The 13,171-nt window shown below is 47.9% G+C and overlaps 1 protein-coding gene and 1 pseudogene across 1 annotated transcript in view; both read left to right on the plus strand.

The window, feature by feature from the left end:
* The window catches only part of LOC144156828 (uncharacterized), a 38,337-nt pseudogene extending 36,838 nt beyond the window's left edge, over positions 1–1,499 (plus strand).
* Positions 1,500–7,807: 6,308 nt separating this feature from the next.
* Positions 7,808–13,171, plus strand: part of LOC144156844 (uncharacterized) — a 61,604-nt gene continuing 56,240 nt past the window's right edge. Inside the window, exons 1-2 of the mRNA XM_077688396.1 lie at positions 7,808–8,114; positions 8,586–8,694. Of these exons, the coding sequence (XP_077544522.1) occupies positions 7,808–8,114; positions 8,586–8,694 (416 nt within the window). The remainder of the gene's footprint in view (positions 8,115–8,585; positions 8,695–13,171) is intronic.

Consider the following 13,171-nt stretch of genomic DNA (forward strand, 5'->3'; position numbering starts at 1 on the left):
ACAAGAAGCGCGTACAGTTGAGCTTGCCTTCTTTGTGAGCAGGTGCAGCGTGATAACTTTGGAGGGGTTGAGGGGATTCACCACAGGAAACATCCAATGAAGTCTCGAACCGTCTTCGACTTGGGACCCCACCCAAGACTCAAACCCACTGCACGAAACAACAACAAAAATACATCGATAAGAATCCTGAATCGACGTTCAAGCAGTTACTAATACCCCTGTCACACGGGCACTTTCAATCGCGATTGAGTCGATCAGGATCGAGCTCAATCCGGATCGGGCCCCTGCTACACGGCAGTTTCAATCACGATCGAGCTCGATCCCGCTCGAACTCAATCCTGGTTTCTCAAGCGCGATCGAGGCTTCCAAGCGCGATCGAACGAAAGCGGCGATACTCTCGTGCCCGATCAGTAATGGCACAGAATGTGACAACTTCAACTAACGCCACAAATTGTGTCAAATAACTTGACCCAAATAAGTGAGAGGTAATATTTACATAGTTACGTATACCTACGACTGCGCGAAGTTACCAGACACCGGCCGCAATTACATTGTTAGCGCCATCTGGCGTACACGAGTGCAACCCGCGCAACTTCTCGATCGCGATTGAAACGTGCCGTGTAGCAGCGGCACTGCGTCGAGCGCGCTCGAAAACTCGATCGCGATTCACTTCAATCGCGATTGAAAGTGCCCGTGTGACAGGGGTATAAGACAATCGCAAAACAGCAATGCCGCCTCAAATTCACCTTACGAGCAAGAGTCTGCGCGCCGAATGCGCGTTTACTTCTATTAAAACTTTGTGTACCTGCAAGGCTGGGATATATTTGCACATTAGTTTCCACTCCAAGACGACTGACATGTCTCATTAACTTCACGTTACATGTGCGAAGTGAAAATAGAAGAGTGCAATCGGTTGGCTTCTAAGGAATTCGCTATAACTTGTACAAAGCTAATTTGCTTACCTGTCATTTTTGGAGAAGACGAAAAACTTGGCCGAACTGTTTCGCCCTGTGTTGCTGCACCACAGAGCTGCCCAGGACTGGTGACGCTCCTTCCCCCGCGGCCCCATATTTAGAATACATTCGTATATATTTTATAATGCAGCGAAACTTTCAGCCCGTGGAGGCGTTTAGGCAACCCGCGCAGCCCTTCGCACGCCGGCTCGCTTACGCACGCACAGAACTGGCCGGCCGTGCGCGCCCACAGAAAGAAAAAAAAAATATTGGCGCCGGTGAGCTGTTGCGCATGCGTGAGGAGGCGCGGAAGCATGCGTGGTGTGGAAAGAAAGAAACGATGAGGGAAAGGGAAGGGCCACGCCGCAGCACCCTGCCGCTAGGATCGCCCCAATTTTGAAACCGAAACTAGCCAGAGTCGCCGACCAGTGTGTGGCCTGGCTGGGCGAGAGACCCGAAGACGTGCCTCCGATGAACGTAGAGCAACTGTCCAGGACACTCAGGATGCCAGACGGCCGATTTAGCCGGCAGCGGTGAAGCCAAGAGGAAGCCGTGAGTGTCATTTGGGTGGTATATATCTTATCGGCGGCCCGAAAGAAGCTTTCTCATATTTTCTTTTGACCAGCATTGCCTCTTGTTGGCAAAAATACGCAGAATGCGTTGAAGTGCCCGTGCAGTTCCCATGAAAGGTATTTTTAAGAGCGAGCTGTTGTTATAGGCTAACTCCTCGGTATTTTTTTTGTTTTTTGCGTGCGTCGACAGAGAAAGTCGCTCCCCTATTCCTCCGTTAGGTACACCCTCTACCTTGTGCTACCTGCTCGCCTCCAGAAAAATGTCTTCCTAGCGGTGCCCTTGCGTTTAGAAGTGAAGCAGCCTGTAGGGAAATCGGTGTAAGCCTTGTATTTCTACACTGGCTTTCCCTCATCGTATGTTGCACAGTGAAACTTACTCACAAAAGAGACAAAATACGCGGCAATGGGTGAGAACGCGGCAGAAAAAGACCACCGACTACGATCCGGCCGCTGGGCCAAGCGTAAACGCGATGCCCGTCGGGACCCCGAATACCACGAGGCAGAAAACGCGAGACGTTGCATGGCGTGTTTTTTTTACAATGTCAGCTGTTATTTGGAAGTTTCCTGCTATTACTTTGCCCATCACCATTATGTCTCAAACCATGATGACAATAACTGTGAGGGTCGTGGCGGCGTTTATGACGGCCCTCCAAATCATGGCGTGTAACCTGTCATGGTGTTTGAGAAGAAGAATAAGGTTTAAACTTTAAGCAAACCAACAAAAATAGCTGCACCAGTACTGATGAAATGCGATAAAAGGGAAAATAAAAAATGGAAACCTATTTCTTAATTGTGCAAAAAAGGCGTGCTCACACTGCTTCTATATCTATAGCCAGATATAGTTGCTTTCTTGCATATGTTCAGGTGGAATGTGCATGTGTGCGCGTGTGTGCGTGTACATGTGTGCGTGCATGCGTTTGCGTGTGCGCATGCGTGCATATGCATGGCGCATGCATGCGTGTGTATTAGCTTGGATTGCGTTGAGTTATGTTGTAAAACAAACATTACTCTTAGCTGCGAGGCTCGTCCCACGTTGTTATGCTTGATACTTCGTCTACTTTATTGTCTTTGATGCACATTTAATTCAGGGTTTTGACATTGAAGCTGTGCCTAAGATTCTTGTAGCGCAAACCCGCTGGCTCGCGCCTCTTTCATGCAGGCAGGTGCATGCCGTGCAGAGAGGACGCTCTGTGGAACAGCGGGGTGAAATAGTGTCGCTGTACTAGTTTAAATTTTTTTTATCTGCTAAAACAAAAACTATTCTGATTAAACTTTCTAAAATAAACTGCGATCATTTGTGCCAGTGAATGGCTTGTATTTAATATTTCTACTACGAGCACAACAATGCGCAATTCCAAGGTGAATATGGGCCAGAAAGGAGATTTTTTAAAGTTTAACAAACGTTTTCTCGCACATTTCACCTTTTTTAGTGTAAATATATTATTTGCAAATTTTCCACAATACTGAGATACAGGTACAAATGCTTCCGATGATTGGTTGAGAGAATGTGCTCGTATTTGCTAAAAATGTTTGAAAATGCTCGACATCGTGTATTTTCTGAATGGCGTAACCACAGTAAAGAAAACGAAAAATATTTTAAAAATGCGGCATAGAGCAGCCCAGGGCCTCAACATGATGCTAACAAAAATGGTGGCCATTGTAAGAGAAGTTACTTTTTCATAATTATTTTCACAGACGTAAGTTTGATTTAAACCCTGGAGGTAAAAGGGCCGCTAGAAAAAGAACAAAATTTTTTTGGACAAAACCGCTTTCAGGGAGCATTGTGGGCCATGCGAGGTTGACCCACAATTTTTACTGAGCAAAACCGTGATGGTCGATTTCACGGCTGGGACGTTTGGTATGGAATGACCCAGTGAAGAGCAGACAACCAGCTTACGTTCCGGCGCACCAGAGAAAACCACGAGAAATACGGGTGTCGTTGCTTGCTGCTCTTAAAATGACATCCTAAAGCGATAGCTCTCAGCGGGTGTGCGGATGGTCAACGCAATCATTGTGCTTGGCGTGCAGTATAGTCATCCACAGTCTTAGCTGGAGCAACGCTTTACTCACTTATCGACTTCCCCTGATTCGGTGTGAGGTAATTTTGTCATAATTGCTGCCTTTCCTTCAACTTCAAAGAGTAGGGGTACTTAAGCCCTTCATATTTGTTTGAACAGTTTTTTGTAGAATTTTTTTAGATATATCACCCTTAAGTCAAACATTACATTCCAGTCGAAAATGACAAGAAAAATTTTTGTAGTTTTGTCGCATTTTCGCGTGCCGTACAGTCGTCTTGTCATATTCTTGTCGTGTCGGGATTCTGATGTTCTGTCGCGTGTCGTATTCCTGTCCTCATTTTGATGTTCCTTTGTGGCGAATTCCTGTCTTGCCTTGATCCCGATGTTCCATCAGTAGTTGCACATGGTTTGAATGCTATTGCCCATTGTGAAGAGTAGCGTAAAAGAAGTTCTGTTGTGACTGCAGGAATGTTTGTTAGTGAGAAAAGTGGCTGTCATTACGACATAAAGGTGTGTTGTAACAACAGGACCTCTGTTGTCACAACAGTTTTTTGTCGTATGACAGGAATTCTTGTTAGGTTTTTGCGGTATTCCTGTTGTGATTTTTGACTGGGATCTTACAGCTAAGCCTGTGGACCACCGCACGAGGAACGAACACGACATGGCTGATTGGTTGCAGCCAGTCTTGTCTGCATATGAATGTGTATCCTGGCCTGGCTTTGCCGCCAGTGCCCAGCAAGCAGTGCGAATACGCCCCAGCAAGGAGTAGTCCACGGGGCGAACTACCGTACTCTGTTGACGTAGCGAGCGTCGAGGAACGATACTGCCAGTGAACGTCAGCAGCGCCTCCTACAATGGTCATCGAAAAGATAGGCGGTGGAAAGAGCGAATGCAGCCGAACAAACACTCGCACCGCATATATTGTCATTGCATCCACAATATGCATTTCCTGTGAAAAACAAGTGCAATGAAATCCCCTTTCACATTTTCGCTAATGCAAGCCAGCTAGGTGACTAATATGGCAGTTTTTAACTTAATTCATCCGGTCACCGGTATGTCAACAATATTTACACCAATTATAATTAGTCAAGTCACAGTAGAATTAAGCGTTCCGTTGGCCAGGCATTCCGCTTATCTCATCTGACATGCCTCTACAGTTCTGCCCTCCTCCAGGAAGACGGAGCCGCCACGATCGCAGTCATCGTTCTAAAAAAGCTGTCCCCACTGCTTCAGACAATACAGGATCAGCAGGAACAAAGGAAGGACACGGCTGTAAATGTCCGTACTAAACGTCTCCACGACTCAACGGCTGAGGCTCCCACGCCAGCAATTTTCTCTACCGTGGACACTGACTCCGATCACGACGACGCTGTGACGCACTTGTGATGGACGATGTCCAGTGACAATGGTCGTCTGCAGGACATGTACCGTGCGGGCAGATCCTGCCACAAACGTTTAACTGCGCGTGACTTTGGCTCTCCGTGGGTTCTCAGTCGCTGTACACGTCTTTTCGTCATGGGCAGTTGCACCGTTTCCTCGAGTGTATACAGATGATTGTAAGGCACCTTCGTGAGAACACCTTCGTAGCCACACAGTGACACGTCAGCACTTTAATGTTACCGTCTGCTAGGGCCACAAAATCAGTTGCGCACTATCTAAAATGCAGTGGCCCTCTCTGCGTCGACCCTCTGTGCAGACGACAGGACTCGATGCGTCTACCATTATCTGCATGATACCTGTCGGTGCTTTTTACCTTGCCATACTCTACCGGCGTAAGTCCATCTTCTCTTGCCGGCATCTACGTACGTAGCTGAGGTATAGAGCGTTGACTGCGAACATGCAATATTCGATTAATCGCTGGGAGAACTTATTCTGGAGTTTGCTTTTTCTTTTCATCTGGGAATTGCAGTGTAAACAACCAACAAAAATAACGACGAGGTTAACCTATTTTATTTAGTTCATGCTGAAAATATAGGAAATATTTGAAAGTACAGTAATGGCAATGTTACCAAAACCTTTTCAACAACGTGTGACGTGCACCCCTTTCTGTGCCCAGTTTGAAGTGAATGCTGTCGCAATCCGTTTGCCGTAAGAATCGCAATCCGTTTGCCGTAATGCAATGGCTATCGCGCGGGCAACAAAATGCTACATTGAACTACCTTTGCATGTTTTGCGCCTCTATACTATACAGGTGCGTGCTTTCAAAGCAGTGCGTGCTTGAAAAGATGCAATGTGACGTCGCATTTTTCAAAGCACATACCTGCTTGGGTGGCAGAAAGTTAGATGGGCAGATAAGATCAAGAAGTTTGCGGGGATAAATTGGTCACAGTTGGCACAGGACCGAGGTAATTGGAGAATAATGGGAGAGGCCTTTGCCCTACAGTGGGCGTAGATAGGCTGGTGGTGGTGGTGGTGATGATGATGATGATGATGACCTGCTTGATATGAGTGACCTTCTTAGACAAGTTGCTACTTCGCAGTGCACTGTTTAAAAACTTGCAGGCTAACGGACAATGTAGTTTCAGCCTTGTACGCCCTTAGGTAAGACCAGTGTTTGTTACTCGTGGTTGATTAATAGGTTGTCAGCATGCCTTCCACCTTTTTATAATGATGATGGTCATGGCGCTCCCCACCTTTCTGCATGTATTTTGTTTCGTCCCTTTATCCCTTTGCCTCTGAGTTAGTCATTACGAACACATTATGAGTTTTACTTTGCCGTAATTCTTAATGGTTGCTGGATCATCACGCTATGAAGTTATAGGTTGTATTCACTGGCGAGGCACGCATGCACGCAACCATGTGAGTGCGCTATCACTGGTTGCGTCAGGCTCCGCGGGATGGCGGTACTTGTCCGTGCTAAGCACTGATGTGTGTTGGACGTTCCCAACTTTACCTCACTGAACGCAAAGTCATGCCTTGACTCCAGAGTCCAGTCTAAGTTCGATTAATAACCTATCTGTTGACACCACCGTTGAGAAATAGGTCGAAGCAAATCAGACGACGCGCGCCAGTGCTTTTTTTTTCTGTGGCATGCTGGAGTGGTGGCACAAGCCACGCCATGTCCGTGGCGCTTCGGCCATGTCCGTGGCCGTTTCCAATGTTGCCAAGCGAAGAAATTGACAGCTAAACTTCTCAGTGAATACCATCTATAGTCATATGTATGAGGCATTGACGTCCGTTTTTACTGCCAGTGTTTCCGACTTGATCTTGGCTACAGTAATGGCTACACAAAGAGTTGAATAGAGGCAACATGCGCGGTATGCGCCAGATTCCTGATGCGCGTTGGGTCAACTTAGACGACGGATAAATCTTGCAGCCCAAGCTTGGTCGAGGATTCCCAGCGCAGCCTCGGTGTATTTTTGCACTTTAATTGTAAGGCAACCACTTGCATACTGAACTGCAGTATTGGGAAGAACAAGGAGGTCAAAGATATATGCATTGGCAAAAGAGTAAGTAACATAGTACGACACTATGAAGAAAGTAAAATGCAATTACCAAAAAATAACAGTAAATGTACCGTCTCTTTTGTTATAGATTTCGAAACAGGGTGTTACGCCATCATTTGCTACAATCACGACGGTGTGTTCGTAAACTCGCTGAACCGATTCTCGCAGCTGTGTTGTGAATATAGATTAGAGCATGAAAGTGCGCCTTCGCCATCTGCTCGCTGGAGTTCTTTTTTTGGGGTGCGTTGCAGCGTGCACAATGCGACAGCAGGTGTTCGGTCGCAAAACACTCCTTGAGTGAACCTGCTCCTGCCGTCCAAACCTACTCTTTTCCTGGGGAGGTCGGCTTGCTGTAGAGGTGGTAGGTGTTCGCTCACGTGACCGTACTGCGCCACGCGTGTCTTGTGCTAACAAAGTTGCTCTTGAAAGGACTTTTCAATAACATGAGACAATCTTCCTCTACTTTGGTGATTATTGATTTTGGGGCCATAGGTCAGGGTAAGACTTTCAAAAAGTGTGTTGAAGCAATAGGCCATGATCTGTCAGCTGCACGTCGAGCACATGTCACGAGCATTGGCGGATCAAGAAGGCAGGGGGTCCAATTGTCCTGACCTCCCTCTTAATTTCTGAATTCATACCGCGAGATGACCCTCAGGTCGTACAAAAAGTGTAGTTGATGCTTTTTTCTGTTTCTGGTATTTGTGAGTTTCCAAAATTTCGGTGAATAAAAGGCTACTGTCCTACTCCGCATTATCACCATCATCATCCATAATCATTATCATCACTGATAGAAGCTAACCTTCCCCTCAGAAAAAAAAATGGATCCGACCCTGGTCACGACTGTTTTCGAGGGCGAGGGCTATTGTGACATGTCACTGACAGGCGATTGCAGGGCCCTCCTGCCCACTTCCTCCCCCGTGGTGGCCAGTATGCGCAAAAAGCCGGAGCAGGAGCCGGACCGCTGGGACACGTGGGTGGTGCCCGTGATGCGGCCCGACCCCCCGGGCCTGAAGACGCTCCCCATGTACGATAGGGCCAGCGTCTACCGGGGCACCACCGAGTTCCAGTTCGAGGAGCTCAAGATGGCCATATTTCACTACAGGCGGACGCGCCTGGTGCCCGGGGGTGCGTTCCTCCCTCCATCCCTTCGTTCGCTCTCTCCAACCGGTCTGTCTGTCTGTGTAATTATGTATCTATTGGTATTCGAGTATAACTTAAGGACGACAACGGCAGTTATCCCTGCGCCACATCACCGCAGCCAGCTGTTGCTTGTGGTGCAAAGAGTGCGTTACCGTTAGCACTTTTGAACAGGACACGAGAGCTGTTTTTTCGTACCTAATTTCTGCTTACAAAGTACAACAGCGATGACAAACTAACTACGCGAGGAAAAGCAGATATCGTGCATTGAGAGCAGTCTTCATTCGGAACACATGAACACACGCATTGACATCCAGGTGCGTTACTTCGGCGGAGTGCATGAGCTATTGCTGTTCTTGTACCCGAGTATAGCCCTATTTTTGCATGTATCCGTCTATCTGCATATCTGTCTTGTCCAAAAGCCTGTTTCATGCAAAGAGACCTGCTCCCAACTTCCAGACGAGCGAGCCCAGACAGCCGAGTCATCAGATGTGCACAAGGTGGAGGACGAGGCGCAGCAGCTCTGCGGGAGAGTGAGAGAGCTTCGCTCGCTACTTGCTGCCACCAGGTGGGGTTAAAAGCAGTCTGCTCGGCAGAGGCCTGGTTTCACTTCACATGGAGGCTTGGTTTCCGTTCCTTGTGCTGTTCATCGAGATTACAAGCACAGTCAGGCCCCCCTGGCAGCAGAGGGCCAAACCATTGCTAGTGTGGATGCCTGTTTCACATCAGCTTCCCATTCACATTATGCATTATTATTGTGTACTTATTTGTGGAATACTGCAGGGCAGGGCACAGCAAGTTGCGTACTGACTGCGGTAAAAAAACAGAAATGTCCGCTCACTTAGTAGTAAACAAGGGCTTGTTTGCCTTTTGTTTGTGGTTTTTATTGAGAAATAACATGTAGCCATTGTGGGGATAACAACACCCTCATTTTATTTAGTGATAGCGTTACAGCAGTCATCACTTTCCGTGCGGAAAGCATGAGTGGCTTCTTTCTGGCACTTAGCAATACTTTTGCCCATGAGTGCAGCTATTCGTTGTCTCGGAAACTGGACAGGGGGCTTTGTAGAAGGAGGCAGGATTGCTATGGCGGGACAAAAATTGACGAAAAACATTAGTGGTTCTCGGTGGCATCAGTGCACACTCACACATTTGCCATACCATTGTAAAAATTCTTTGTAAACAAATTTCGTGCATTAGCTGTGATCCTATCACATAAATGTATAAAAATGCATTGCACTTGAAAACAAAGGAACCTGTGTCCGTGAAGCCCTCATGTTCCTTGTCAAAATTTAATCGGCAGTAACTGCTTAAAGCTTTTTTATTATTTTCTAATTTCTCACGGATGTGCAAGAATATTTCAGCCACGTGTTTTGCTGGAATCAAGCAATTATGATTATGCTCCTGTCCTGTCGTCTTTCTTGTCCCGTTCTTGTGTAGCCCATTTTTAAACAATACTGAACTTGCCCAGCAATATATATGTTTCACTCAACCTGTCTGCATGCTTTTAAAATTGGTCAGAACTGTAATACTGTGTCTGATTAGGAACTGGAGAACTGAACGACACGTGTAAAGCTGAGCAGAGCCCTAATTCTTTTCTATATTATGCTTGTCACTTTTCCATGTGCTTTCCAGCTTTCCTTATGGTTATGCAGTTGTGATCCAGCTGGGACGGCAACATTCAGTGATGTGCCAGTATACGAGTCAAATCTCGGTGTAACGAAACCGCCGACGTAACAAGCCACAATTTTTTGAACTTCCAGTACCATGTATTTTCACCCTTTGTTCAACAAAGTCCCATTTGCTGAAATTTCAGTGTAACAAAATTTCATGGGCAACTAGGCATGGAATTTTGATTGTATAAGTAGACCTTGGGAGACGCAAGTGGCAAAACGGGGTCTTGATAAAACGCAAATGGCGACACGTACCGCCAATGCCGCGGATGCAGCGAGCTCTGCCTACAAGCGTCTTGCCTGCAAACTGCGCATGGCCGCCGTCGCCGCCACCTCAGCCACCACCGCCGCGTTCCGCTGCTTTGTCGTTCGTTTGAGTCCACTTGTGCTTGTTGGAGTCCATCGGTCCAGCAAGTGCAAAGCATTTGTGGTAAGGTCCCTGAAAGAACTAAGGTAGCGCCAACTGCTCCCTCCTTCTCCGCTGCCCTCCTCTTTTTTCTCTCCTCTCACCCGCGGCGCCGCCGTCCCTTTAACTCCGCGGCGGGGCCGCCATATTTGTTGGCCACTTGAGAGCAGACGCCCTCGCTACGCTTCAGGGCGCTCGCTGCAGTTTGCTCTTGTTTTCGCGCCGAAATCGCTCTTTGGTAGCATTTATAGGATTTCTAGAGCCCCGTTAACTTCTAGAGGATAGGATTTCTAGAGCCCCGTCTAGAGTTAATTAATCATGCAATACGTTTTTTCACCGGGCGCGGTCGTTTACAGCCGTTATTAATGGAGGCGCCTGGACAGAATTGTTTTGTGCTGGGAAATATTCTGGCAGATTTGTACATTGCACTAACACAGGGATACACCCGAAAGAAATTCGAAAGAGGACCAATGTCACGATGATTATCAAGAGAAAACAATAAATCACAAAAATGAATTGGTGCCAGCAAATAGATATTTTATTGGAACAAACGTCCGTAATGACGTCGTGCAGGTGGCTTGTGCTGCTGACGTGGCTTCCCGTGAGAAAAAATGTTGGGAGTGGCATTTGGGTTTAGTTTTTTTAACGCCAAGCTTCTCCAATATCCGTTGCTCAAATTGATCCGTGAAATAATCCTATTGAGAAGGGAAAAAAATGTCGCCACCGAGTTTGAGATGCGCCACAAACACTCCGCAAATATAGGCAATAATGCATTGCAGAAGGGAGTTAGTGACTGTTCTACCGTAGCATGGTCAAATTCGTGTTCGCGCATCTGCTCAGTGCCGCGTCCGCTCAACTCGCTACACTAAACCCGTTTAGCAAGCGCTTTGCTGGACAAAAATACGTCTGCTGAAAATAATATAGTCGCCCAGTGTGTTTTGGTTCAAATCGCAATGACTGGATACGCTGCGCCATTGACTACTAAGATGAAGTAAGCGCGCACACTGCAAATGTACGGCATCGCGTGTAATGCAAACGTAAGTCGTAATTAACGTTCCTCTGTGCATACACGGAAGAAAGGGCGTACAGCCGTTACGGTGCGAATATGCATTTGAAGTGCTCATTCAAACGTGCGCGAATTTAATAAAGCGATAACAGAAATTGCGCATCAAACGTACGTCAACGGCGCGGTCACTATATTAGCTGACCTTAAATTGTTTTACCTAGCCGCAATTTTTTTTTTTCTCGCAACAGCCTCAATTTGCGCCGCACCGACCAAGCCCATATTACGCAGCAAATCACTCCGATGTCATAACAACGGGATTATAATACCACCCGGGTAGCTAACGCACAAAACATGACTTCACGCCAAAAAGAGCGTACACGCACTCGGAACGCACACGATACATGGTCAGACGCAAGCTGATTGATTGATTGATTGTAGGGTTTAACGCGCCGACGCAACGTAGGCGATGAGGCGCGCCGTAGTGGAGGGCTCCGGATTAATTTTGACCACCTGGGGATCTTTAACGTGCGCCGAAATCTCGTACACACGGGCGTTTTTGCTTTTCGCCTCCATCAGAAAAGCGGCCGCCGCGGCCGGGAATCGAACCCGCGACCTCGTGCTCAGCAGCGCAACGCCTTAGCCACTGAGCCACCGCGGCGGGTCAGACGCAAGCTGCCGTCGGCCAAAACAAGCATGAATTCAGGTGAACAATTCTCGCGTCACGAAAACCTTACGACAACTGACTGAACATGCTACGCCGCTGATATTGATGCTGGAAGTTAAGCGCGCACATGACAAATACACGGCCTCTTATACAAACCAAAGCTTACGACGGTACGAACTCGGCGCTGCGCGCAATGCCTACTCAGAACAAAGCGTGGACGACGGTGGCGAAGGGAATACGCATTTCTTCGTAAGTGACCGCTCAAGCTCGCGCAGAATTTAACAGAGCAAGAACAAGCATTCAGAAACTTACCTCGCAAAAGAGTGATGGTAGCGTCGGCCTGAAGTATGCCCGTTCAAATCTATGCAACCAAACTTTTCTCCTTTCTGCGTCGCGTTTCCCGGACGGAATAACGAAGTCTTGTGCCCTGCCTGACGATATTCGCGCTGCCTAAGGCACAACACATCGACACCGAGAACAACCTAAAACGACACCGGTGCGACATTTTTTCGAAACGAGCAGCTAATTCTTACTTTGCTAGTAGCTGGCGCCTACGATAAAGCCGGTACTGAAGCACGGTGGCGACGGTGGCTCGGAAGCCAGCAATGGCGTCGCAGCGGCGGCGTTGCGCAATGTCCCAGCCGGCGAGGCATCGGAGAGGCGACCCGGCGGCGGAGCAAAAAAAACAAAACCACGTGACTTTTCCCTTGGCCAATGGCGCGCGGCGTTCGCCGGCGAAAAAGAAAATGGCAAAAAACGAAGTAAGAGAGGAGCGCGGGCGAGGGCGAAAGGCGGCGAGATCTAAAGATGGCGCTACCTTAGTAATTTTAGGGACCTTAATTTGTGGGCCTTTATGAGCTTTGCGCTTGTGCTTTTCTCGCACCTGAGTCCGCGATTGCGCACCGCGCAAGGTAGCCGGAGGAGCTTGAGAAGTTACGCCAATGGGAAGGCGCACACCCTATTCTCCCCGAGCGCGAACACAGTCGGCCCCTGGCGGCGGCGGGACGAACCGCTCCTAGTGTGGATGGCGCTCTCGCGTCGTCTGCTTTTTCACGTTGCGTGCGGCGCAAGACGCGTGCTGCACACGACAAAACAACCAATATGTGTGCTCGTTTGGCAGTAAGCAATGACATAGTTACCTCTGCTCGCGCATTTCCTCTATAATCGCAATAATCAGTGGCCGTTGCGGGTTAATGCGCTGGTTTAATTACACGAAACATCTTCGCCCTGGTCACCGCTTGAGTGTGAACATTGCTTCCACACATTGCACTTTTCTTATTGTTCAGTGCAGTCGTC

This window comes from Haemaphysalis longicornis, unplaced genomic scaffold (genome assembly GCF_048455015.1).
Source record: "Haemaphysalis longicornis isolate Haplotype H1 unplaced genomic scaffold, Haemaphysalis longicornis Haplotype H1 scaffold_1, whole genome shotgun sequence".
Classification (NCBI taxonomy): Eukaryota; Metazoa; Arthropoda; class Arachnida; order Ixodida; family Ixodidae; genus Haemaphysalis; species Haemaphysalis longicornis.